The sequence below is a fragment of the Balearica regulorum genome, chromosome 2, assembly GCF_011004875.1.
Source record: "Balearica regulorum gibbericeps isolate bBalReg1 chromosome 2, bBalReg1.pri, whole genome shotgun sequence".
Lineage (NCBI taxonomy): Eukaryota > Metazoa > Chordata > Aves > Gruiformes > Gruidae > Balearica > Balearica regulorum.
This window is the reverse complement of record NC_046185.1, coordinates 144,504,935-144,528,745: the sequence shown is the minus strand read 5'-3', so window position 1 is coordinate 144,528,745 and position 23,811 is coordinate 144,504,935. Positions and strand designations below refer to the sequence as shown.

Genomic DNA, 23,811 nt, shown 5'->3' with positions numbered 1-23,811 from the left:
TTTCATTCCTGTCCCCCCCACCTTCCTAGTGAAGCTGGTTTTTGCTACTGGGATGTAATGGATCTGGATTAAATTACTTTTGAGAAAGGTCAGTTGTTGATTTTCCTCTTGTATCAGAGTCAGATGTTGTTCTAATTCAAGAAAATGTCTGTTTGCATTTTCTGATTGTTCTAGAGGAAGCTGCTTTGCTAAACGAACAGAGCGTGCCTTAGCAGTAACAGCTGCTAGAAAAGAGCTTTGGAAGTTGCTCCCCAGTTCTGTGTACAGTCTCTGAAATTATTTGAGGATTATGAAGGACATCATAATCATCTAAGTATAGATGTGTAATATGATAATCTAGTCCTTTTCATACTTTTGCTTTTTAATATTCATAACTAAGCTTTGTGAACAATATTGTGTGTAGGCTGACATTTGAGTAGCACAATTACTACCTGCTGTCATTTGTCAGAGAAAAAGAAAAAAAAAATCACACAGTGGGGTAGAAACATAGTGTTTGTCACATTGTGACAAAAATTATTGGAGCGATTATAGGTACTTGGCAACTTGACACTGCAGGGAAACTGCTCTGTTTTCTCCTTCCCCCCCAGCTTCAGTGATGTCTGAGCAAAAATTGTTATGAATTTTTTCTTTTTCTCCCCCAACATTCTTTTGCTTCACAATCTATTATTCAGGACAGGCAGTACAGAGAAGCAGCCTTGACAGGTTGGCAAATGGGTTACAGGCAAATGGAATTTGCAAATAAAAAATTATTTCAAAAAAGAAATAGAGAAAATCAAAAAGCTAAATTGTTTCGGTCTTCCCCTTGTAATTACCAGTATGATTTTCTAAGTTTGCAGAGTTAAATAAAAATACGGAAAAAGGCAGCAGCTTGTACATCACATTGCAAACGGGGAATATTTTGATAATAAGCTGGATCACTGCGAGTAATTGTTTTATTCTTTAAAACTTGAAAGTGAAATTGAGATAATAAATGTACCATGACAATTCAAATTTTAAGAGGGTATATATTATACAACACAGGGTTGAAAGAAATTGCATTTTATTGATGGAAATGACTAATATATTTTGAATGCATACTTCAAGTCAGTAGGAGTACACTAAAAGCAGACTGGTGATTGCAGTGGGTTGTATAAAATGTTTTCAAGCAGGCAGAACACACATGATCTATTTGTCTATGGTAAGATAAATGGGATAAATGGCTTCATTGTATCAAAGTTGTCAGGATAATCCTGTGGCAGTGTAGTTAATCGGATGATACAGATTTGAGAGTTTGAGTATATAGACCCTTACTTTCTTAAGGCCATGGCAAATAATAATCTTTAACTTCCTTCAGAAGTACTGGGTGAGGAAGGAAGAATAAATAATAAAAAAAAAATTAATTTGCATTGTAAAGGACTAAGTTTACTTTTATTAGAAAACTTTTACTGGCAACTGTCTTTTCTGACATAAATATAATATGATTTTAAGGAGTAAAACATAGTCTTGATGGAGTATAGTGACTGTTGCTGCTTATTCGTTTTGTGTTCAGATAGGATCCAGACAAAACAAAATGGAAGGAAGAAGGATTGGCATTTTAAGGGGAAAAAATGTTCAACTACAGGGATTAGAATTTTATGCTTTTTCTGAAACTGTTGCAATTAAGAATTCTGAAATAATAGTTCTTCAAGCCTCATCCTCCTGGCTGTTCTGCTAAATATGCTACTTATAGCAATATGAGCACCATTTTAGAATTTATTGTTGATAAGTAACTGATGTGATGTTGCCAGCTCCAAATAGCAATAGGGTCATGAAACAATACTGAGTGGTATGGGTGGGTACGTGGGTTTGTTTTTTCTTGTCAGAATCATTGAAGAATTTAGTTTGGAAAGTGTCTTAGTGTGCTGGTTTTGACTGGGGTAGAGTTAAATTTCTTCACAGTAGCTAGTATGTGGCTGTGTTTTGGACTGGTGCTGGAAACAGTGTTCGTAACACAGGGTGTTTTAGTTACTGCTGAGCAGTGCTTACACAGAGCCAAGGCCTTTGCTGCTTCTCACACCACCCCACCAGCAAGTGGGCTGGGGGTACACAAGGAGTTGGGAGGGGACACAGCTGTGACAGCTGACCCCAACTGACCAAAGGGATATTCCATACCATATGACGTCATGCTCTGTATATAACTGGGGAAGTTATCCAGGAGGTGGGATTGCAGCTCAGGATCTAGTTGAGTATCGGCTCGGGTGTTGAGAAATTGTGCTGTGCATAATTTGTTCTGTATATTATTATTATTCCTATTAAGCTGTCTTTATCTCAACCCATGAGTTTTACTTTTTTTCTTTTTTGATTCTCTCCCCAATGAGGGAGGGGGACTAAGCGAATGGCTATGCTCAGCTATGTTTTAGCTACCAATTGGGTTACACCATGACAGAAAGTCATCCAGTCCAACCTTTTGCTCAAAGCAGGGCTTTCTTAGATTGCTCACAGCATTGTCTAGTTGAGTGTTGAAAATCTCCATGACATTTCTTAAATTTAGTGCAGTTTGCTACAGCATTTTATCCCCCACCCTTACCCCCACTTTGTATTTACCTTTCCCTGATATTGGCCATGGTCTCCACCAGATCCCATGGTGAGCCAGACCAGGAAGTCAAACAGGCAGAAAAGTAATGACTTTCCCCATGGATGCCCTTCTTTAACTGAGCTGCTCATTTTCTTAAGAGTGCTTTATATGTGGGTGTTTGCTTTGTAATAAAATGAGGTCGGAATAAATATATCAGCTCATGCAACATAGATCTGTGAATGCTACTTGAATGCAGGTATCTGTTCATGTGATACAGAAGACTTAGCACATATGGCACCAGAATAGTTCCAAAAAAGGTAACACAATATGCCATGGCCAAAAGGTGACATCTGTACTACCTTACAGTTACATGTACATCAATGCCAATAAGTAGCAGTCAGGAATAGGCCACTGTTGTTAGAAAACACAATCTGGCTCTCAGTCTTTTTTTTAATAGCCCTAAGGAAGAAAGAGAGTGAGTTTGGATAAGCTGTATTAACTGTCTTTTCAGGGATTACAAGCCATTGACTGCCTTCTGCTCTAGAAAGTGGGGAGATAATTATCCCTCTACTGTGTAATACTGTATGTGCAGTATACCTGGTACTCCCTGGAAGCGCTGGATTTATTGTGAATGCAGACTAGACTAAATATTGTATGGAGCAGGATATAAAGCATGTGTTCTTCCTGTCATTAAAATAAGGTGTGTGGCATGCCTGCTGGCCAGATATGATACTACTGGACAGAACAATTCAAGATCTTGAAAAGGTAGGAGAGAAGCAGTAAAAGAAAGAAGATGGGCAACTAATTACTCTTTTATTCCTTCTCAGGAATAAGAATTTGCGTGGTTTTATAATGCAGTAGCGAGTAAGTGGTATTTTCTGTGGATAATTCTGTGGATTTTCTATTCAGAAACAAGGTGTTTGAAGGTCTCTGGACCAAATAAGACCTGTAGTCCTGAAAGGCATTTTACAAATTTGTATACAAATGTATGCATGTTTGATAATCTTTAAAGTAAGCTGGGTAATTTCAAGAGCCATTTTTTCCCCCCCAGATAGTTGTTTGGAATTTGTTCCTTTCTTCACCATTTTGTAATGTGGAGATTAAGCCCTATCTTGTAGTTGCCTTGGGGGTTTCTTGTTTTTACTGCTGGCCACAGATTTTTCATGTATATTTCGTGGAATATCCTTTTTATCAGATCAGCTAAGTAAATATAGTTAGTGCAGAAATGGTGGGGGCATCAAAAACTGTTTAGCAACAGTACTTGGGATTTGATCACAGGTATATCCTAGCTGATTTAAAATCTGAAGTCAATTCAAAGTGTTGTATATATTGTCTTTACTGTATCACAATGTTGTATAGTTTTCTGCTTTTTCTATCACTGTAAATTAGTTTTAACTGAGTTAGTAGTGAAGAACATCAATAACTATTGTAGATTTTTATGGCCATCATCTCAAACGTATTTCTGAAAACTATTGTCATGTGCATGTATTTGTTGACTTACTAGGTTTTCATTATAATATCCTTTATAGCAAAATGAGTTTATATCCAAACTGCTAGCCAATTGGCATGCTTAGAAATAGTTTTGGTGTATAAATTAAGTTCTGTCACTGACAATGTATATAGTGCATCTTGCTTGTGATGTCTATAATTTTTGCATGTCATGGTTACCGTTAGTGTACTTGTCATCTATACGCTTATTTGCATGTATCACCATAATGACATGAAACAGTATGCTGTTCTGTGCTATTTTGACACCTTCACAACTTTGTGTGCCTTTTTTTCCTGTGTGTACATTTAGAAGGTATTATAAACACATCAAAAGCTTCTGCTGGAGTTGCACATGTAAGCTGCTTGCTTGTCTCTACCAGATCTATGTTATTGCTAATTTTTAGTGACTGTGCAGTTCGTTTGCTTGTTTTTCTTTTTTTTCTTTTAGAAAACTTACTATGAGTAGTAAGCTTCTAGGATGATCAGTGCTTCTGGAGTGGAAAGATAAATATAATAATTCTCTTCCTTTCGTCATTCTATAAAGTGTTCTAGTTTCATGCATCATCAACAGTCAGGTGGTAGTAACAGTAAATGGCTGTACCAGTGACATCACTGGTAAATGTTCAAGTTTTGTACTTCATAGTAAGGTGAATTATTAAATAATTCATTTCTGAAGCAGTGAAAGACTTATTTTATCTGCAGTGCACAATTTGTCCTTTCCCAAATGGTTTTTATTTTGCTTATTTTAGGAGGAAAAAAATGCACTTACTACTGCCTGCTATCCATGGAGTCTCTTTCTTTTTAAGCAATGAATATTAATATAATTTATGTTAATGAAAATTCACTGAATTCTAATAATTCAGGCATGAACAGTGGTTACAAAGGGAAAGGATATAAATTATGTCTGTAGAAGACAATTTGCGCTTGTAGGTCTAGGTCACAGGTGAGGAAGCGGGGTTCTTTGAGTGAGTAAGATGCAGCTTGTAATGCTGCTCATCCTGAGAGAGACAAGTCTGCTGGATAAAATAGTTAAGGTAATGGAGATATAATGGCAGTGAAAAAGGTAGGTTAAGGAAACAAGAGCTGAAGGCATTAGCGTCATGAAAAAGTCAAAGTCTAAGCATATAGCTGCAATGGACCTTTATTTGGTGCAATAATGCTATTAGCAGAATAGCTTTTGTTACTTGATTTAATATTTATACACACGTAGTGACCCTATTACTGGTTTTGGCTAAAAGAAATAGTAAGGCTCTTGTGTAATTTGTGGTTTAGCTCATTGTCCTTTCTCCTGTGTGGAGAAAAATCTTAAAAGAATTTATAATTGACTTGGAGGACTGGGTTTATGAACTACTGTAAATTTTTAATTTGTAATGACCCATTCTGTAGGCCCAAAAATAAAGGAGTAGGTATTGCAGAAATTTCTCAAAGGAATAGCATGCCAGTTTTTTACCAAGAAGTTGTATTAAAACTTTTTTTTTTGGTGGGATAGAAAAATTTGCTGTGAACTAAATAATACAGGGAAGTCTGGAGAAAACCTGCCTGTACCTTAGAGCATCCTAGTCGTTACTACTTTGCAACTGTGGAACTTTGTAGATATCAAATCAGACTATAATTGAGTAGGAATCAAACTGTTTAATGTCTTATTTGTGAAGAATTTCTTGGGCATGAAAAAAGATCCGCAACAACTAGTGTTGCGGATGTTTGTATCTAGTTGTCAGACTGGAGCAGAAATGGGTTGATACAAATAGGTGTGTAGCAGTATTAAAAAATGTGATGAAATAAAATATTTTTACAATATTGTTTCTATTTGCTTTGCAGTTCTGTAGACAAGAATTGAATTAATTTGAACAATGTTTAATATTAAACGTGCAGCTTCCATGCTTATGTAACAATTTTGTTTGGCTGACAAAAACAGTAATGTCATTCCTGTTGGAATAGCTGTCAGCTTCAGTGTCTTCTGATAACATATAAATTTCATGACAAAAACCACATAGTTTTTGTCTGTTGGACATCCTGGGAAACTTACTCTTTCCTTAAGAAGTACTTTGACAGAATGTAAGTTGTATACTAAAATTAGCTTTCAAGTTTATTAGGACCCTTTAAAATTTAGATACGATTTTAGAATCATAGAACAGCCCAAGTTGGAAGGGACCTAGAAAGATAATCTGGTCCAACCATTTGTAGGAAAGGGAGCCTATGTGAGATTATCTAGCACCCTGTCGAATCACATCTTGAAAACCTCCAGCGATAGGGACTCTACTACATCCCTGTATGGCATTGTTCCAGTGAATGATTGTTCTTACTGTAAAAAAATTCTTTCTTATGTTGAGATGAAACCTCTCCCGGTGCAACTGGTACCCATTGCTCTTTGTCTTCTCTATGTGATTTCTTGTAAAGAGAGAGCCTCCATCCTCTTTGTAGCTAGCCTCCCTTTAAGTACTGAAATACTGTGATGAGTTCCCCTCTGAGTCTTCTCTTCCCTAGGGAGAAAAGACCTAATGCCTTCAGTCTTTCCTCATGGGGCAGGTTCTCCAGCCCTTTGAACATCTTCATGTCCCTCCTTTGGACCCTCTCCAATCCGTCTGTGTCCCCCTTGAATTGTGGGAACCAGGACTGGACACACTACTCCAGGCACAGCCTAACAAGCGCTGGGTAGTGGGAGCTATTTCATTCCTCATTCTTGAGAGTTCTTGTGCCTGTATACATCGAGGGCCAAATAGAAATTCATATGCTGAAAGGTTTTAAAATTGTAGGGAATATACAGCTTAATATCTTATTTAGTAGTTCTTAAAATACATTCTCAGTATTCTTGGACAGTCTTTTCCAACATTTTTCTGTGTGTAGAATGATTAAGGAAGTTTTTCTTCAGATGGTGTTAATTACTAGTGGGGCAAGGTATAAAGTTGTAGGGAGAAAATAGTGAAATATAGAAGTCCTTGGTTCACAAAAGGTCCTGAGCCAGCTGTGAGTTTTCAAGTGAAGACAATTCCTACTGAAGTCTGAAACCCATCACCCTCTTGCAGAGCTAGCTGTGAGATAAGAGCCCACTGTTATGTCAGAGTATTTTGTAATTATGGCCAGCTTGCTCTGTTGTTCAGTGTAAGCCAAGTAAGTGCTGTGTGCTGGTATGTATTTCTGTTATAAAGGTATTTTTGTTTTTAAATTACATGTGTTTTGCAGGTGTTCATTGGTCAAAAGAATTGCTTTGCATTAGTGACTTCAGAAAACTATAGACTAAAACTGTCCGTTTTTTGCAGAATATATTATATCCTTAAGATAGTTTGAAAAAGCCACAAAAGCTCTTGTATGATATGCTTGCCTTTATTAGTTGGCACTGGAATTGGTGGCACAAAGTCATCTTCACACTTAAGTTGCATTTAATTTTGCAGGTATAATCCCCACAGCAGAAATGTTTCTGATATAGTAAAGAATATGAAAAATATCTGTAGCTTTTTGTGTTGTTAAAATGCCATTGAATTCTTGTTGTTGTCTGCTACACTTGGCATGTCAACAAAAATGGTAAGTGTGTGAGAGCGCTTACCTCATGGAAATACTTTTATTTTAGTCCTTAGAGCTGAGAAGATCTGAATCTACAATAACTGAAGCACCTTGGGATTTTGCTTTTCCTTTGGCGTATTGAGTAGTAGATATTAATTCTTCCTGCTTTTTTTAAGTCTTTTATCAAGCTTTGAATTTCATAAATAAATTCATGTGACGAAGTAAGCAGATGGGCCACAAGGTCAAGTTACATGCACCCTCTAGGGGAGAAAAAACCCCAACCACCTGAATTTCTTAAGATCATAGGGGACAGATCTTTGACACTACTCTGGCTATGCTTGGAGCTAAGATAAGTCATAGATGAAAATATCCTTGTCATCATATTTTGGCATTTTATTTTTGGTATGTATGATTTGCAGTATCAGTCTAATATATTTTTCTTGAAATCTGAGCTTTCTAACAGCAAAAGAAATAAAGTCTTTCTGATAAATTAGTAAAGCTTCAGAAATACAACACGTGAAATAAAATAAAATTAGCTTAACAATAAGATCTCATTTTATGCAGAGAAAAGGTTTTGCACGTATGTAGTAATGGCAGTCACCAGAGGGCAACATTCATCGTACTTTTCACATACCTGTTTGCAGTTGTATGCTGTTCAGTCTGAAAAATGCAGCTGAACTGTTGCATCTGTGATGAAATTTATTTTGTGTGGAGCAGTTGCAAATAGTATGTAATTTTGCCTTTTGTTTTCTAACTGAAATACATTCCAAGCTGGAAAAAAATATGGAGGATTTTGGTTAAAGCTCCAGAAGAAATATTGGTTTGCTAAATTCATTTTGGTCAGCTTCCCATGAAATGTTCTGTGTGTACTCAAAATAAATTGGGACTGCAAAACTTTTTTTATCATGCATCAATTTCTCCTTCAATGAAAGCACATTTTGAAAAATTCCAATCCGCTCCTAAAATAAGGATAACACTACCACAGCAAACAGTGGTCTTTATTTATTTATTAAAAAATTATTTTTTTAAAGAACAAAACTGTTTTTACTTGATTGTATTAATGAAACATGGTACTAAGGCAAATAACAGAAATACTTCCTGCATCATATTTTTTAGTCACAACAGTGTGTGCTCTATTGTGATTTAAGAGTCCTGTGAAGAACTCTTGAGTATTATTATAGCATATTAACAAGGAAAAAAACAACAAAATACACATATGTGCACAAAAGCCCCAAACTTCTCTTTGTTTATTGGTTTCAAACCAGGTTGAGAGGCATAATGCGAGTTTTTTTTTTACACCTGTGAGCCAGTTTTCAGTAGGAATTTATGGACTTGCTAGTATAAAATCCTGTCAGTGCAGGCAATTTATGGGGAAGAATTTTGATTGTGTTTATCTCCAATAAGTAGAGAGAGAGGTTCATAAATCTTTACATATCTTGTATTTTGATTTAAGGTCAGATCACCTGGTTCGGCTATGAAAGTCCTCGTAGTTTCTGGGACTACATTCGAGTAGCTTGCCGAAAAGTGTCTCACAATTGCATCTGCAGTATTGAGAACATGGAGAATGTCGGCTCTTCTAGAGCTAAGGTAGGGAAGAAAAAGGTCAAATTGACTTTTTTTTATTACATTGTTTCTTCTGTGTAAAACATAGCTGACATTTCTGTACCCAGAAGAAAAAAATATATTACTAAGCTTGCCCCACAAAATTTTTCATTGTTTGAAATAATTAATTTTTATATGTACCTAGTAAATATTTACTTGTTAAAAACCCACTTTTAAATCTGAATATGTTTCCTTTTAAATTTGTTATTCAGTAGAATGAATCTCAAATTCTCTATTCGCTGAGCATGTTGTATTATAAAATGACTTGCAAAATTTTTTGAAAATGCAGTATGTTGAGGGAAATTAAGTTCATGGGGGCATGCCTAAAAATATTATTTTAAAATTGTAGAAATGTGATTTCCCCCCCTCAACCTAAGTATCATTTTACTTTGTGTGTAACTTATGCACTAATAGAAAAAGTGTGATCAGCTCTTGAGTTTGTTGGTGTGATTGTGCAGGAAGCCTTTAACAGATTTATTTGCTAGTAAAGATCTGTCATTTTAAAGGATGTCTATAGAAATGACATCACAATTTCTGATTGTGGGTACAATGGAAATGTTAAGGAAGTAACAATTTAATATGTTTATATGCATATGACCGGAATAAGAATAAGCTTTAAACTGACCTATCATTAAATCTTAATAGTGTGAGACAGTATAGACCAACATCTTAAACAAAAAAACTGTTGGACAGAGATTACAAGTTCTTTTTACTAGAATCTGCTTTTTAATAGCTTGTATTTCCGTGTAAATCAGCCTTGATTGATAACTGAGAACCTTCTGACTTTAAAGTATAAGTAGTATAAAACAATGCACAGATATTCTTAATTCATTTTATTCCTAAAGGGACTGGAATCAGTTGTTTGAACAAGTATCCAAACTGTGTTCCATAGCTATTTTAAAAATCCTGTAGTTCCAGATATTTATTCTACTCTGGATTACTCACAGTCGGTGTCATTGGCAAGGCGGAAATATTCAGCTTGTTATATACAAAAAATTGTAAGTTGTTTTCAGGGGCATGACTGTGGCTAATACAATTTAAATTACACATATTTAGACAACCACTGTTTTCTTCAATAAAAGATGATGCTTAGATCAAACAGCACCGTGAACCTAGCAGATCTTTGAGAAGTGGTTCTGATGATCCATAGTACTGCAGAACAGCTTATTTGCTATGTGTATCGTTGCTCCTTTCTTCTTTTGTACAGACTTGGTTTTATATTTATGTAGTAAACGTATATTTGTATTTATATTTATATAGTAAACGTATCTGTAATTTGGATGAAACCTTTGAAACACTTGAGATTCTATGGCAAAAAATTACTGACTGTTTTTTCTATCCAGAATATTACATGCTCTTCCTAGTGAAGTAGTACTAGTAGTACTCTTCTACTAGTGAAGTAGTAGACTGATGATTTGAATGATGCTGCTTTTCTTCTTGCTTATGTTGAGATCTGGAAATTCAGATAATTTGGAGAACTTATTTCCAACTGTTTTCTGGAGAGATTCATGTTCTAGAATCTGATGATTGTATTGCTTATATTTGATGTTTATTTTAAAAGTGTTTCTGAATTCCAAGATTTTAATAGATATTAATATTTAAATTCAGTAGATAATAAGATGCAAAGTTATTTTCTGAAATACTCTGATAAATAAATTAAAGTTTTATTTTACTCTCTGGAAAACTCTGTGCCAAATAGTAAATAAAGAAGATAATTTGTGCAGCGAGTGTGGAGAGCAGTGCTGAATTTTTAAAAGTGCATGTGGGAGTATTTTGGATGTCCATATCTTAAAGGGTTGGAGGTGTGTCAACACAAATAGTAGTGGTATGCATCAGTTTTACTGGTGGTCCAAATGGGTGTCTGCTTCAGCCTGGAAGCAGTTAGTAAGGGTTTACCAGTGCTAGTTAGCCCTGCTTTCACTGGAGCTGCATAGGCTTTAGTTGTTAGCTGAGCAGCACCATCAGGTTTTGACTGTTTCACTCATGTTCTAAATAACTGCATCATAAAGGGAGCTATCCAGATAAACATCCTTTTAATTTTAGTGCAATCGATGTTAAAATTTTTGCTGCGTTGTTGGTATTTATGAAAGCCATTTTTAAAAAATTTTATTTGTTATTTTTTATTATGTTATTTTGCATCTGCCTGCCTATCTTCTTATAAGGTTAGTTTGATCTAGGTCTATACATATTAAAAGTATGATTATAATCTACTACAGTTGGTTTTGGTGGAATGTCTGTAGTGATATTCAGCTAGATGTCAATAAGCACCACATATATTAAGCAGAAAGACATCTTACTACTTATATAACTATTTGTAAGTTTATATGAGTTACAAGAAATGCTCCTGGTGTTCTCAAACCGACAATCACAACTATGGCAGCCATCTGAAATGTCTCTTTCTTGTAAACTACAATCCTGTGCACTAGACGTGTAAACATAGTGCAGCATACATTCCTAAAGGTTATTTTGGAAGCTATTGCTGTTGTTTATAGAACTGCTTGAATGAAGACTTGGTTTTGGACTACAAGTTTTAGGCCTCTTAGATTTGATTTCATTCCTGTATATTATGTGCACCTTCTATAATGATGTCCTTGCTGAGGGGAAAAAAATAATTTATGCAAATTACATAATAAAAATGTCACTGAGTTATAATTTGTTTTTATTGATCCCACAAATATTTGAATGAATGCAGAGAATTAGTTCTTACTTAAATCACCTTGAGGGTAGGTTAGTGCTGCTTTACAGTGGAACTGATTAGATGCTTCCAATACCATTGTCCATAAAATGAAAAGCTTTCTGCCCTGATCTGGTACCACTTATGCACATGAGATTTTGAAAAGGCTGGAGTATGTAATTAAAGAAAAATCTTTTGGGTTTTTTTCCCTTCAAATTTTGGAGAACTTTATTTCACAATAAAGTTTATTTGTATGAATGCATTTTCTATTTTCATTATTACTATAATGAAGTACATCTTAGCAACAATTTCTGTATAGTGGTAATATTGTCAATCAGGTCAGTTGATTTACCTGGGTGAAATGTATTCACTTTCAGATATAAAATTGTTTCATTCTATACTGCTTAAATATTTGATATCTGTTTGTTCTTGCAGGGTCGAGCCTGGATCAGAGTAGCACTTATGGAAAAGCATTTGTCTGAATATATTTCCACAGCTCTGAGAGACTTCAAAACAACCAGGTCTCTAAGACTTTTATTTTTTGCAATATTTTAGCAAATGTTGCTTAAGTGAGGGACTTGGATTTGGAAGTGAATGCTCCACTTGATTTGTATAGGAAAGGATGTCACTGATAAAATAGCTGTAACCTCGTAAAAGATATCTGGAGTTGGTAATGATTGGATTTTATCATGGGTAGAACTGCAAAATTGAAAATTCCTTTGTCATTTTAAAAATGTAGAAATATCTGGAATTCTTGAAAGGTCAAAAGAGAAGAAAACCTCTCTAAAGAAGGAACTAATTATGAAATTGTAGAGTGATAAGGATAGAAGATGTAATGTTCCTTTCAAAATTAGGTATGGTTGACAGAAAACCTTAGAGACTCAGTAAAAAATAATTTTTATAGGAACTTTTCTTGAAGAAGAAAGGAAGAGAATTCCAGGAAACTTTTGAGAATATAGAAGAACAGAATTAGTGACCTGGTATAGCTAGGATTCTTGATGTAATATGAAAAATGTGTAACAGATTTTTGTTGTACCTTCTAATGGTAAAAGCTGTTACAGACAAGAATATGGTTTGTGATAGAAAATGCTCTGGTGGTTTTGGACTGGTTCTACATAATGTGATTATTATATGATACTTTATCTTGTAACAAGTGTGTCTTGTAGATTTATGATGAAGTCATCTAATTATGAGCGAGTAATACTATTTATCTGCAGATGTCCATATATTTTGCCAATATTAAGGTGCCTTTGAAACACAACTAGGTAAACATCCCATTTTACTGAAGTTTCCAGACATGTTGTCCTTATTTTACTCAGATTTGCTTGCATTTACAGTAGACAAGAAGCTCATAAAACAAAGATTTCTGGAAAAGATTTACTCATGTTGCTTCAAACTGAAAAGTCACTTCGGTTTTTGAGGGGGAGGTGAGGAGGAAGAGGAGGGTCCCAAACCACATAGTTAAGCAGTACGTTCTTTGTCCCTCTTTGGTAGTGCGGTTTGTTTGCTAGTGGATAATTGTGGTATTATTTTATTAGCAGTTTCCAATTCATTTATTTGAACATGTTAATGTTTCATATATTTGAATGTTCTTTCAGTGGTATAACTTTTGGAAACAATCTCTCTTGCATTCCAAACGTAGTAAATGCAAAGTTTGTTTTGAAGTAATATTTTTAAATACATCTAATGGAAATAAAAGTTACAGTTTCAGATCTTAGTAGTGTGGATTTCAAATCCACTAGCAATAATCGGCACACTCTTTTTCCTGTGTGGGATTTCAGATACCTAACAAGTGGCCTGATTTTTTTGGTGATGCTTTGCACCATTTAATTGACATTTTAAATTATGTATTGTGCTTTATGTATATTTGATAATTATTTATATAAACTATAAATGTTACACGTGTGTATGTAGAATATAAGATTCACCTATCATACTGCTAGCTCTTTTTAAACCTTGCTGCTGTGTTTAGGTGTCTGATCTTAGGGCTAGTCCTTTAATTAAGCAGCACATTATTAGTGCTGGATCTGCATATTACTCTTGAAAAGGGGTTGGATTAAGCATGGGCACACAATTATTTTTCTAACAAATTGGTCAGCACAGACTCAAGTTAAAGTAGACTTATTCTGTTGTGAGATGTCAACTGCATAGCACTGAAACAAGATTTGCGAGTTCTCCAAGGGGATTGTTGTTTTGACTGGATTACTGTAGCTGTTTTAAGAAACATTGCCACTGTCAGGCTAACATCTGCATCTCACTGTTACAAATATTCCCTGTCTTTTTTGTGTGATTACTTCCTAGGCACCATTTTACAAGATAAACTGAACACAGTACAGATTAGTACCTGGCAGTGATTTTACAAATGCCAGTGAAATGGTTTGTAATCAGCTTGTATTGAGATCATTGCTGTTAGCTCACAAATAAGAGTAACTACTGAATTGGATTGTAAAGTCCATCTAGCTCAATGTTCTATCTCAACAAGTGGCCAGTTTAGATTCCTGGTGCCCTTGCTGAAGTCTGAAGGTAGAGAGCTGAGTCTGTACATCATAGCATCAGTGTCAGGACTTTCTCTATCTTCCCAGAGGAAGTCTTCCAGATTTCTTGCTTCCACTGAGAACATCCAAAGTCTTGGACAACTCACTTCCTTACAGCAAATGGCTGTCTGCTATGAAACTGCAAAAGTGGGACTTGTGACAGTGTGCATTGTACTACAGTTCAGTCTTTGGAGCTTTGCCCCAAAATGTGTCTTTTCCGGATGTTCGCCATGCAGCCAACTCAAGCTCTCACTGAGCCATCCCAATGCTTTCATGCAGTTCTTAAAACAGATGGAGCTTTTGGTAGGGCAGTGTTGCTGGTATTTGTCTGAAAGATGGGTTTCACTCAATAACTTGGCACCTTCTTGCAGTCATACATTGCATCTCGGTTTCTGGTAAGTGACCTTTCAACCTTGCCTTTGGTACTGAACAGCTCTTAGTTTCCCTCTTTTCACATGTAATGCTGAGGTGAATTCTAGTGACCTTTCTGTCTCTGCTGCTGCTAAGACTCCTTTAACACAGAAATTAGTTTCATGTTACTTTGCTAAACAGACCAAATGCCTTTTTTACAAGGCCATGCGTGGCAATGGTGGGTCCTATTTGCCTGCCCTGTGCATGGAACATTTCTGTCTGGAAGTAGCTTCTGTGGTAGCTGGGAGGAGAAAACTGGAAAAAAAGGGAGAGAATGGGGAGGGGTGAGGGAATACAGATTTAAACATTGTTGCTTTATTGGTCACTGTTCTCAAGCATCCTTCATAGGTCTACATATACCAGGGTGTGTGAAATGTATTTTGAGATCAAGGTGTGGAGTTTTAAAACTTTGGCCAATAGGTGTTTTACAATAAAAAATGATGTTAAGAAGACACTCCTTCTTCAAATAATGAAAATTTTAAATCTCAGAATAACTGGATGCAGCATGCATCTTCGCAGCATGCAGTATTTTAAGAAAAAGTATGCTACCTGGAAAGTAGCTATTTTGTGAAAATATTTTTTTAAAAAAATAATCTACTAAGAATGAAGAGTGAAAGTTAACTACTTTAAAAGAGCTTGCAAGTACAATTGTGAGAGAACGTTTTTTCCATACGATGGAATTTTTTTTTATGTATTCTTCCTTTCAGCTGTAAAATATAAGATATACTCATAATTTTCTTTTCATTTTGTCTATCCTGTTCTGCTGTTTCTTAGAGCTAATATTGTACATTCTTTTTTCTTCTGTCTAAATTTTTATGTGCTCTAAGACCATAATGTTCTGTGCTGTGCAGTCTATTGGTTTGCTTTATTTGAAATGAAATATGAATGCCCTTGAGGTTCACATGAATTGTTTTTATTTAAACTGGATTTCTTCAGTTTTCTGTTAACTGTGAAAAACATTATTATTATTTGAGAGAAAATTGTATTAACTGAACTAATTTCTTTTTTATTGAAGGAGATTTTATGACGATGGAGCAATTGTTCTTGGTGAAGAAGCAAATATGCTTGCTGGTATGCTGTTGGGACTCAATGCAATTGATTTCAGGTATTATATTTGCATGCTTCATAACAAAATGCTCAGGCAAGAACTTATAAATCAATACATTATGGAAAACATTGTTAGATTCCCTTGATAGTTTGAGAGACAAAACTTAGGAGAGGGAGAGAGAGAGAGATATCTTGAATGGCTCTTCTAGATAAGAACAAAGGTATGCCATAGTTTATATAGCTGCATGATTAGACGGTCTTTCTTTTCGGTATCAAAATCCTGAAACCAATTAGATGTGTAATTGCAGAAGATATATCAAACCTATTAAGTGATGTTTACAGACAATTGAATCTTTTAAAGTTATTTTTAAACTGTAAGGAAAACTGTGTGATTAGTACATGATACTCAATGACAATATTGTAACTGCCTATGTAGAAGATGTAGGTATCTTTAGCACTTCTAGATTTTAAAAGCTTAACCTACAAATGACTGCTTAATATTATTTTGTGTTATAACTAACTGCAACCAAACTGCAAAGTATCATCGGATTACATGATTGAAAATGCAGGATAGCTTCTTTTGCAAGCATTTAGTTATTAGATTGGCTTAACTGCATGAATTTACCTTTGCAATGTCTAGCTAGAATTTTGTGTGCTTTGTTATACAATTAATTCTGTGTTTTGGGGTAATGAAGGTACATTCACACCCTAGAGAATATAAAAAGCATCATGATATATATGTATATGTACACACACAATATACGTATATAAAAATAAAACCATCACAAGGTATAAAGACTACAGTGCCTATGACAAGATCGAACCTGGCTGGTGCAGGGCCCTGTTAGCATGCCTAGCTGGGCCCACTTAGCCTCATACAGAGCCACTGGGGAGGGTTTCATAATACAGCATGGGGAAAAGGAGGGTGATAATGCTTTTCTCCCATCTCCTGGCAGTACACTGTTAATATTTGCCCTGCAGCAGCATTAATGCTTCTCACAAACCAGTTTAGGAGATAAACTGGCAGAAAACAGCACATAGTCTCACTGGATTCACTGAATGATTGACTGTTGCCAAAAGGCCTTTGGAGATTTATTCCTGCTTATGTACCCTTATACCAGTTTTGAGATTTGTTGGACCCTTCTGTGAGCCAGCTTAACTTGTTAAAGAATTAAAAAAACATAGTAAGAAGACAGGATAATTCTTTTGTTGTTCACTAGTTTGGTTCACGGAAGCACCCTGTTAGTGGCAGAGATGATGGGACCATAAGGCTTAGAGAAGAAAAGGATAAAAAGGATTGAGTAATATCTTCCCTTTCAGCTGGCAGTAAGCATTTAGTTCAGCTGCCTGTGGAACTGCAACTGGATGCTAAAAAACTCTAAACATTCTTGATGGCTGAACTAGCTCATCATGGAATCAGATAAGTGCCAATACCACTGTAAGGAGGGGAAAGGGAACGTCGGGTTGGGATTAAAAAAAAACACCCAAAAAAACCCAACCAAAAAATGGGGAAGGAGAGGATAGCTTCTTTTGCCAGCATTTAGTTATTAGTTTGGCTTAACTGCATCCTCAACATGTGTTCTGGGGAAACCGAAGCATGCTACAGGATGATGAGAGAGCTAGCCTTGTGTACAGCAAATTCAAATTTTACCAGATTTTATTAGTTTAAGCTTTACAATATGTGAAATTAAACTGTTTCTGTATTAGCACTATATTTGGAAGGACTATAGCTACACATGAATAAGAAGCATAGCAAGAGTAGGTCTGCAGTGGGTATATCCTGCCATAAATAATCATCAATTGACTGTGTTTCTCTTGCATAAGACTCAGTGGTACATACTACCGGTATGAGAGCTTAGTTGTATGCGTGTGCTTGTTCTTCTTTTATCCTATGATTGCTAATATAAGCATATTTATAGGTACCTGTTAATAATATTCAGAGTAATGATTGATTCTCATTGGAGAGATTTAAGTTTTTGTCAATGCAGCTTTTAAGAGTTTAGAAATTTTCTGAGAAAAATAGGAACATAGTACTACAGGAGCATTTATATTGTGCCACATATAATTCATAATATTGCAGTTGTATTGCAGAAGCTGTAGCCATTCTTTGCATGTTATATTTGAGATTTCTTTTTTTCAGTTCAAACAGTCTTTTATAAATGTTGACTGGCTTATCTATGTGGAACTGTAAATAAGGCTTTGGGGTGGAGATGGGGGAACCAAGGTTAGAACAGAATCTAAATTTTTTTTTTTCCCCCTCACAGCACTGTGGAATTATGTCTGTACTTAAAATAATTGTGGTTTTGCAGGGTGGTTCTTGTTGTTTTCTTTGCTTTTCTTTTCTCAGGGGAAAAAAACAACCCTTCAGATGTACTTCCCAAATACCACTGAAGTGACTACATTGTCAAAAATGGCACTTTGCTATTAAGTTAGCAGAAGCTGTATCTTACTAGAATCTGGTTTTTGATGACAGAGATAGGAGGAGTGAGGAATATGAGCCTTGTGGAAGCATAATTAATTTTGACACTTCTGTGATAATTAAACATGATTCAAATACAATCTTTTATATTCAGTACAAAAAGAATACAGTGTAGATGAGAGCTTTATAAAGCTACAGCCATTTAAGAACATTTTCTGAAAGTTAGTTTCATTAGTGCTCCTCATCTTCCTGCAGCCCAACACCAGAAAGTATCTGAAAGGAGAAAGACTCCGAAATATGTTTAGGACCTGATTTTTTACTTAGTTAGTAGGATGGTTACATAAGCACTCTGCAAACACTTTAAATGAGCCTAAATACTGAAGATTCCAAGTTCATCATAGCTCTTCTATTTATCTTGCTTCAGCTAACTTTCATTTTCCTGTTATTCCCTTGCAATCCTTCTGTATTTTCAGAATAAATGCAAATACTTAAAAATTAAGGTTTATACAACATGCCCTGATCTATTCCCTGATTATGTGAAATTTCTGTTTATTGGGGTTTTCATTATCCTATAATATGCTTAGTGACTCTCATTTAATATTAAACAGTCTAGCTCAGCTGAGTAGGATTTCAGTATTAAATGCTCTAGACCTTTCTTATTACCAAAAAATTAAGAAAAATCAAATTTCACATTGGTAAGATTCGACTGTGACCATCATTTAATTTTCTTATTTTAATCTTATCATTGTTTCTCTGTTTTATCAGTTTTTGTCTGAAGGGTGAGGGATTGGATGGCAGCTTTCCAGCTGTCATAGATTATACACCATACTTGAAGTTGACACAAAGGTACTTTTTATCTTTACACTGCTTTTTTTAAATTTTATTTCACTGGCAAAATTTTACTTCATACTGGGCTTCTTACTTTTCATTTCACATTCAAAATAATATTCATATCTAAATACAAACCTGTACACTCGCCTAGCTTGTTGTTTCAGACTGGTGGAATTATTACATGACTCATCAGAGTGAGTCATGCTAACTTTTTTAGTTGGATTAGAATCACAGTTCAGCAAGAAATAATTTTTTTATTTCCTTTGAAGATCTCCAGACCAAGTTGTCCTTTCTCTTGGGCCTTTTCTAGGTAGTTATAAACTTAAAAGTAGTTACTTTGTAAATAAAAATTATATATGCCCTGGTAAATGGTATGATTTGACAGATAAGCAGTATGCAGTATGAGCAGTTAGCACATAATAGAAAATCATGGCCAGTTGCGTATATATAATCTGACCTTCCAGCTACATTTTGCTCCTCTGATCAGCCATATGATTAACAATAAGAAGCATGATTGCTATCTAACAGATCAAATAGCAATTTGGCATTTCCAAGAAGCATGGAAATTAATGGAATGTGTTCAGTTGTTAGGTTTGCCAAAATGAAGAAAGCAGTTGGCAACTAGGAGTAGTCTTGAAGATGTGCAACTGAACATGAAACATCCTAGTTATTCTCTTGAAGTTCTTATTACCTTACATGTTAATGACAAACTGCATGGTTCAGTTAAAGCAGAATTTGCATTGTGGCAGGATCATGGGGTTGCAGGAATCATTACTTAAAAAAAAACTAGTAAATGCTGTTAATGTAGTTGAAAGCATAGTTGGAAGGGAAGATTTCTAATGGATAAATTAAAATTCTTGCCTTTGAGACAGATGTCTGAATTCTCTGGCATACGTTGATTCTGGATTATATGGAGATATTTTAACAATGAATCTGCACACTATATAGAGTGATACTTATGTTCTGTGAAATAACAGGCACATAGTCTTTACTATAACCATAACTGTACATTCTCATTTAAATTTATCATAATTTAACGTAACAACAATCACTTCTTTATTTTTCTGCATTTTTAAAAACAAATACAATTTATTTTCAGATACTACTCTTTGCCCTAAATTTGTGAAGGAAAGATTAAGTCACCGCTTCCTTAGATAGCATATCGTAATGCATTGGCCCTTTGTATTTCAGGAGAGTATCCCACAGACATAAGTCTGACTTACCATGGACAGCTTGACTAAGATCACAAGCAAATCTTTGCCCATTCTTTAGGTGGCTTTACAAATAAAAGCTTGAAATAGAAGTTGTATTTGGTGATCTGTCCTATCCCAACATTTTTTATTCTTTTCGGTTTACAGAGCTTTAGGTATCTTTAAGAAATGTGGTGCTTTAATTTCAAGGGGAATTTGCATTTTAACAAACACAGCTTTTCACTTGGCTAATAAATATTGATCCTTCAGTTCTGACAGCATCAGCAGTGATGAAGAAGAGCTAAGAACGCTGGGCAGTAGTGGCAGTGAAGGCAGTACTCCAGAGAACGTTGGTCCTCCTTTCATCACGGATGAAAACAGTTGGTACAACAAATGCAAAAGGGTAGAGCAGAAGTACCGGCTTGCATTGGAACAGAAGGTAAAAGATTAGTTTTGTGTGGGGCTGAGGGAGCCAAAGCTTGTCACCAGCCAATTGGTGACATATCCATTTAGGCAAAGGCAGAAAAATATATTTAATATTATTTAGCTTCATATAAATGGTCTTAAATTTTACAGTCCTCAGAGTATCTAAGTATCTTTGCTCATTGTTTTGAGGGAAAAGAGGTTTGGGAGCAGGAGAAAGAGAATAATAATAATAATAATTTGGAGATCAGATTTCACAATCTAATATAGAACCTTTGACTCCTTTCTCCAATCTCAGAGTTACAAGCAGTGTATCTCTGAAGCTGTTAGGTTGTGAGCTTGAAGTGAACATGACTGTCCACATGATTTTCCTCCTCCTTAGAGGCCATAGAATTTTATTGATGTAGGTAGACTGCCAGTTAGAAGGTTTTTGTAATGATAGTGATGTTAAACTTTAACATTTAGTCTTACAGTAAACAAAAATGATCAGCAAAGTAATCCATCTAGGAGTGAAAAGCAGAACTATGTTCTCAGTGATACTGAAATGGATCTTTAGAAAATATATAGTTTTAAGACCTGCTTCAAGCTAGAATGGGAAAGGAAAAAAAAAAAGTGTTTGATTTTAATAATTTAGGTGGCATATTGAATGTTATTGTAGAAATGAAAGGTAGGTTCTCCCACTACCACCCAAAATACTGTAAGTTAAAGGTGAAGTATATGTTCAAACTTTTTAGTATTTTAGTATTTTTAAAAGCAAAGTGTTTCTCAGTTGTTCATAACAACATATTACAACTACAGAGACAACATGTATTAGCTAGTGACAAAGAGAAGGGGCAAGACTGTTTGTAGACACTGAAGAAACAGTGCGCAAAAAAAGAAAGGAGAGGTCAGGAAAAATGAAAGGGAAGAAAAATGAAAGAAAAATGGTTAATTTTTTTAAAGAACTTTATTAGTCTTTTTAGTATTCTTTTTTCTTAATGTCAGAATTTGATTTTGTTGAAACTCTGAACACAGTAAACCATGTGAAAAGCTGGAACTACATCAGGGTGCTTGGAGGTTAATTATTTCCTTTATTTTAGGGCATCAGAATAACAAGATTATCTCTCTGCCTTTCTAGTTTTTACTGTACTGAGAAGAAAAAAGATATTTAAAAAAAAAGAAAAAAGAAAAAAGAGAGGGGCAGATGGGATCTAGAATGGATCTTCTGCCAGTTGGGACTCAGTACATTAACTGTGGCCCAGGTCCTGCTACCAGCTCAGTCACATACATATTTAAATTTTAAGAATGATTGTTGGCATGGCTTTGGCCTGGGACAACTAGCACTCTCCCAGATTATTTTAGGTCACAAGTTGTGAATTAGTGTGTGTCAATGATCATTCCAAATAACCAGTATGCCTTCAGACATGGCCCTTTGGAACTTGAGTTTTAGTATAGATATAGCCAGACTGAGAAACTATACCTGAGAAGGAGTCCTGGCTATGCTCAGTTCATTAGTGTAAATGTAGATATGGATTGCTAAATGTCAGTCTTAATACAGAATGGGTAGAATCAAAGTTGGTTTACTTTAATGCATATGAGATAACCTAGTTAAAGCTTTTCTAAATAACAGTGAAAAAGTCCAACTTACTGTGGGATGATAGATGTGAGGGGTAATTTTTTTAAAATATGCATACAATTATTTTTTTATTTTTGGTCCCTTAGATTTCTCATTTTTTAAATATGACCTTAAATGTTGGCATCCAGGTTGCTGGTACGATCTTCTCAGCCAATGTGGTATCACTTTCCATTTGGAAATAACATTTTCCCTGCTTTTGTAAACCAAAATGTGCCATTCAAAAGGAACCTCTTCAAATACATAAACAAAATTAAAACCTTCCCCCTCCCCACCCACCCAACAGTCTTTGACATACAGGAACGTATTCAAGACAGCATTTCATCCTTGTGTCCAGACAAAAACATAGGATTGGTTTGAACTCTGCTTTTCCCCTCACTCCCCAGAGATTGTAAAATAATTTGGAGTTTAACGATGAAAGTGTCATCAGTCCTGGAGAAGCATTGAAGAGAACAAAATAGGTGGATGTTTATTTTTCTTAATACATCCAGGTAGTTAATTTCCAAGGACACCCCATGAAGGATACTCCATCAAAGTTGTGACAGACATTTATAGAAACAGTACGGAAACATGGTGTCCAAATCCACTAGCCAGAATCACTGGGTAGCTTTAAGTCTGCAAAAGCACAAAGATCTTCAGGGGCTGTAGCAGCAAATTGAGGGTTTGGTTTATTCAGGAGTCTAAGATCCAGAAACATTTCTACTCTATGGGAAGTTATTCGTTTATCTGATACTGAGCATTTCAAATTTTTGAGCATTACTATTTTAGTGAGTCACATTATTCCTTGTAGCATTTTCTTAATGAACTGCCAACTTTTATAGTCAACTGATGTAGGGGTGAATACAAATCAGTTTCATGATAACTCTTTGAAAACTTTGGTACATTTAATACAATTTTCAAAATGATAGCTACTCTGACAGCCATTGACACTTCCCTACTTGTCCTCCTTTAGAATGCCTACTTGACAATTACAGCAGCCAAATAACTTTTTTATTCCCACAGACACAAAATTTTCCATTGTCTAATTTTCATTTGGGATGTTCCTGCCAAATTTTTATTTAATTCACTTCAAGTATACTACATCTGTTCTATTATAACTTGAACAAATGACCGTTAAGAGGTTAGATGGACCATGAAATAGAGCTTTTTTCCTGAGTGTTTCTCTCCTTCCCTTTCGAGACCTTTTTCATGGCAGTAAGTTGCAGCAACAATCAAGTTGCACACAATGCAGTAGGTACCAGTCAATCAGAGACAGAGTGTTTTCTTTCAAACAGAGGGGCTGTTGACATTCTGTGTGTTGGAAAACTGGATGTTTGTGACAAGAAGACCAAGTTGAAAATAATGTATTTTTAGTAACTGATATAGTGAATTAAAATAGTAGTGAGATAAATCCATCTTTTGCTCTATTGTCATTCACTTTGTGCAAACAATGATAAATTCCTTTTGTGTCTCCTAAGTATGTGCAGTCATTAATAGCACAGGTGAATGAAGTTTGCAAGGGTCACAATATACCAAATGACTGGATTTCAGCTGAGATAAAGGCATCCAT

The 23,811-nt window shown here is 35.3% G+C and overlaps 1 protein-coding gene across 1 annotated transcript in view; it reads left to right on the top strand.

Moving 5' to 3' along the window:
* RUNDC3B (RUN domain containing 3B) overlaps positions 1-23,811 on the top strand; it is a 65,453-nt gene that overhangs the window by 8,873 nt on the left and 32,769 nt on the right. The window contains exons 3-7 of the mRNA XM_075746248.1: positions 8,973-9,106; positions 12,231-12,316; positions 15,756-15,845; positions 18,972-19,052; positions 20,498-20,666. Coding sequence (XP_075602363.1) covers positions 8,973-9,106; positions 12,231-12,316; positions 15,756-15,845; positions 18,972-19,052; positions 20,498-20,666 — 560 coding nt within the window. The remainder of the gene's footprint in view (positions 1-8,972; positions 9,107-12,230; positions 12,317-15,755; positions 15,846-18,971; positions 19,053-20,497; positions 20,667-23,811) is intronic.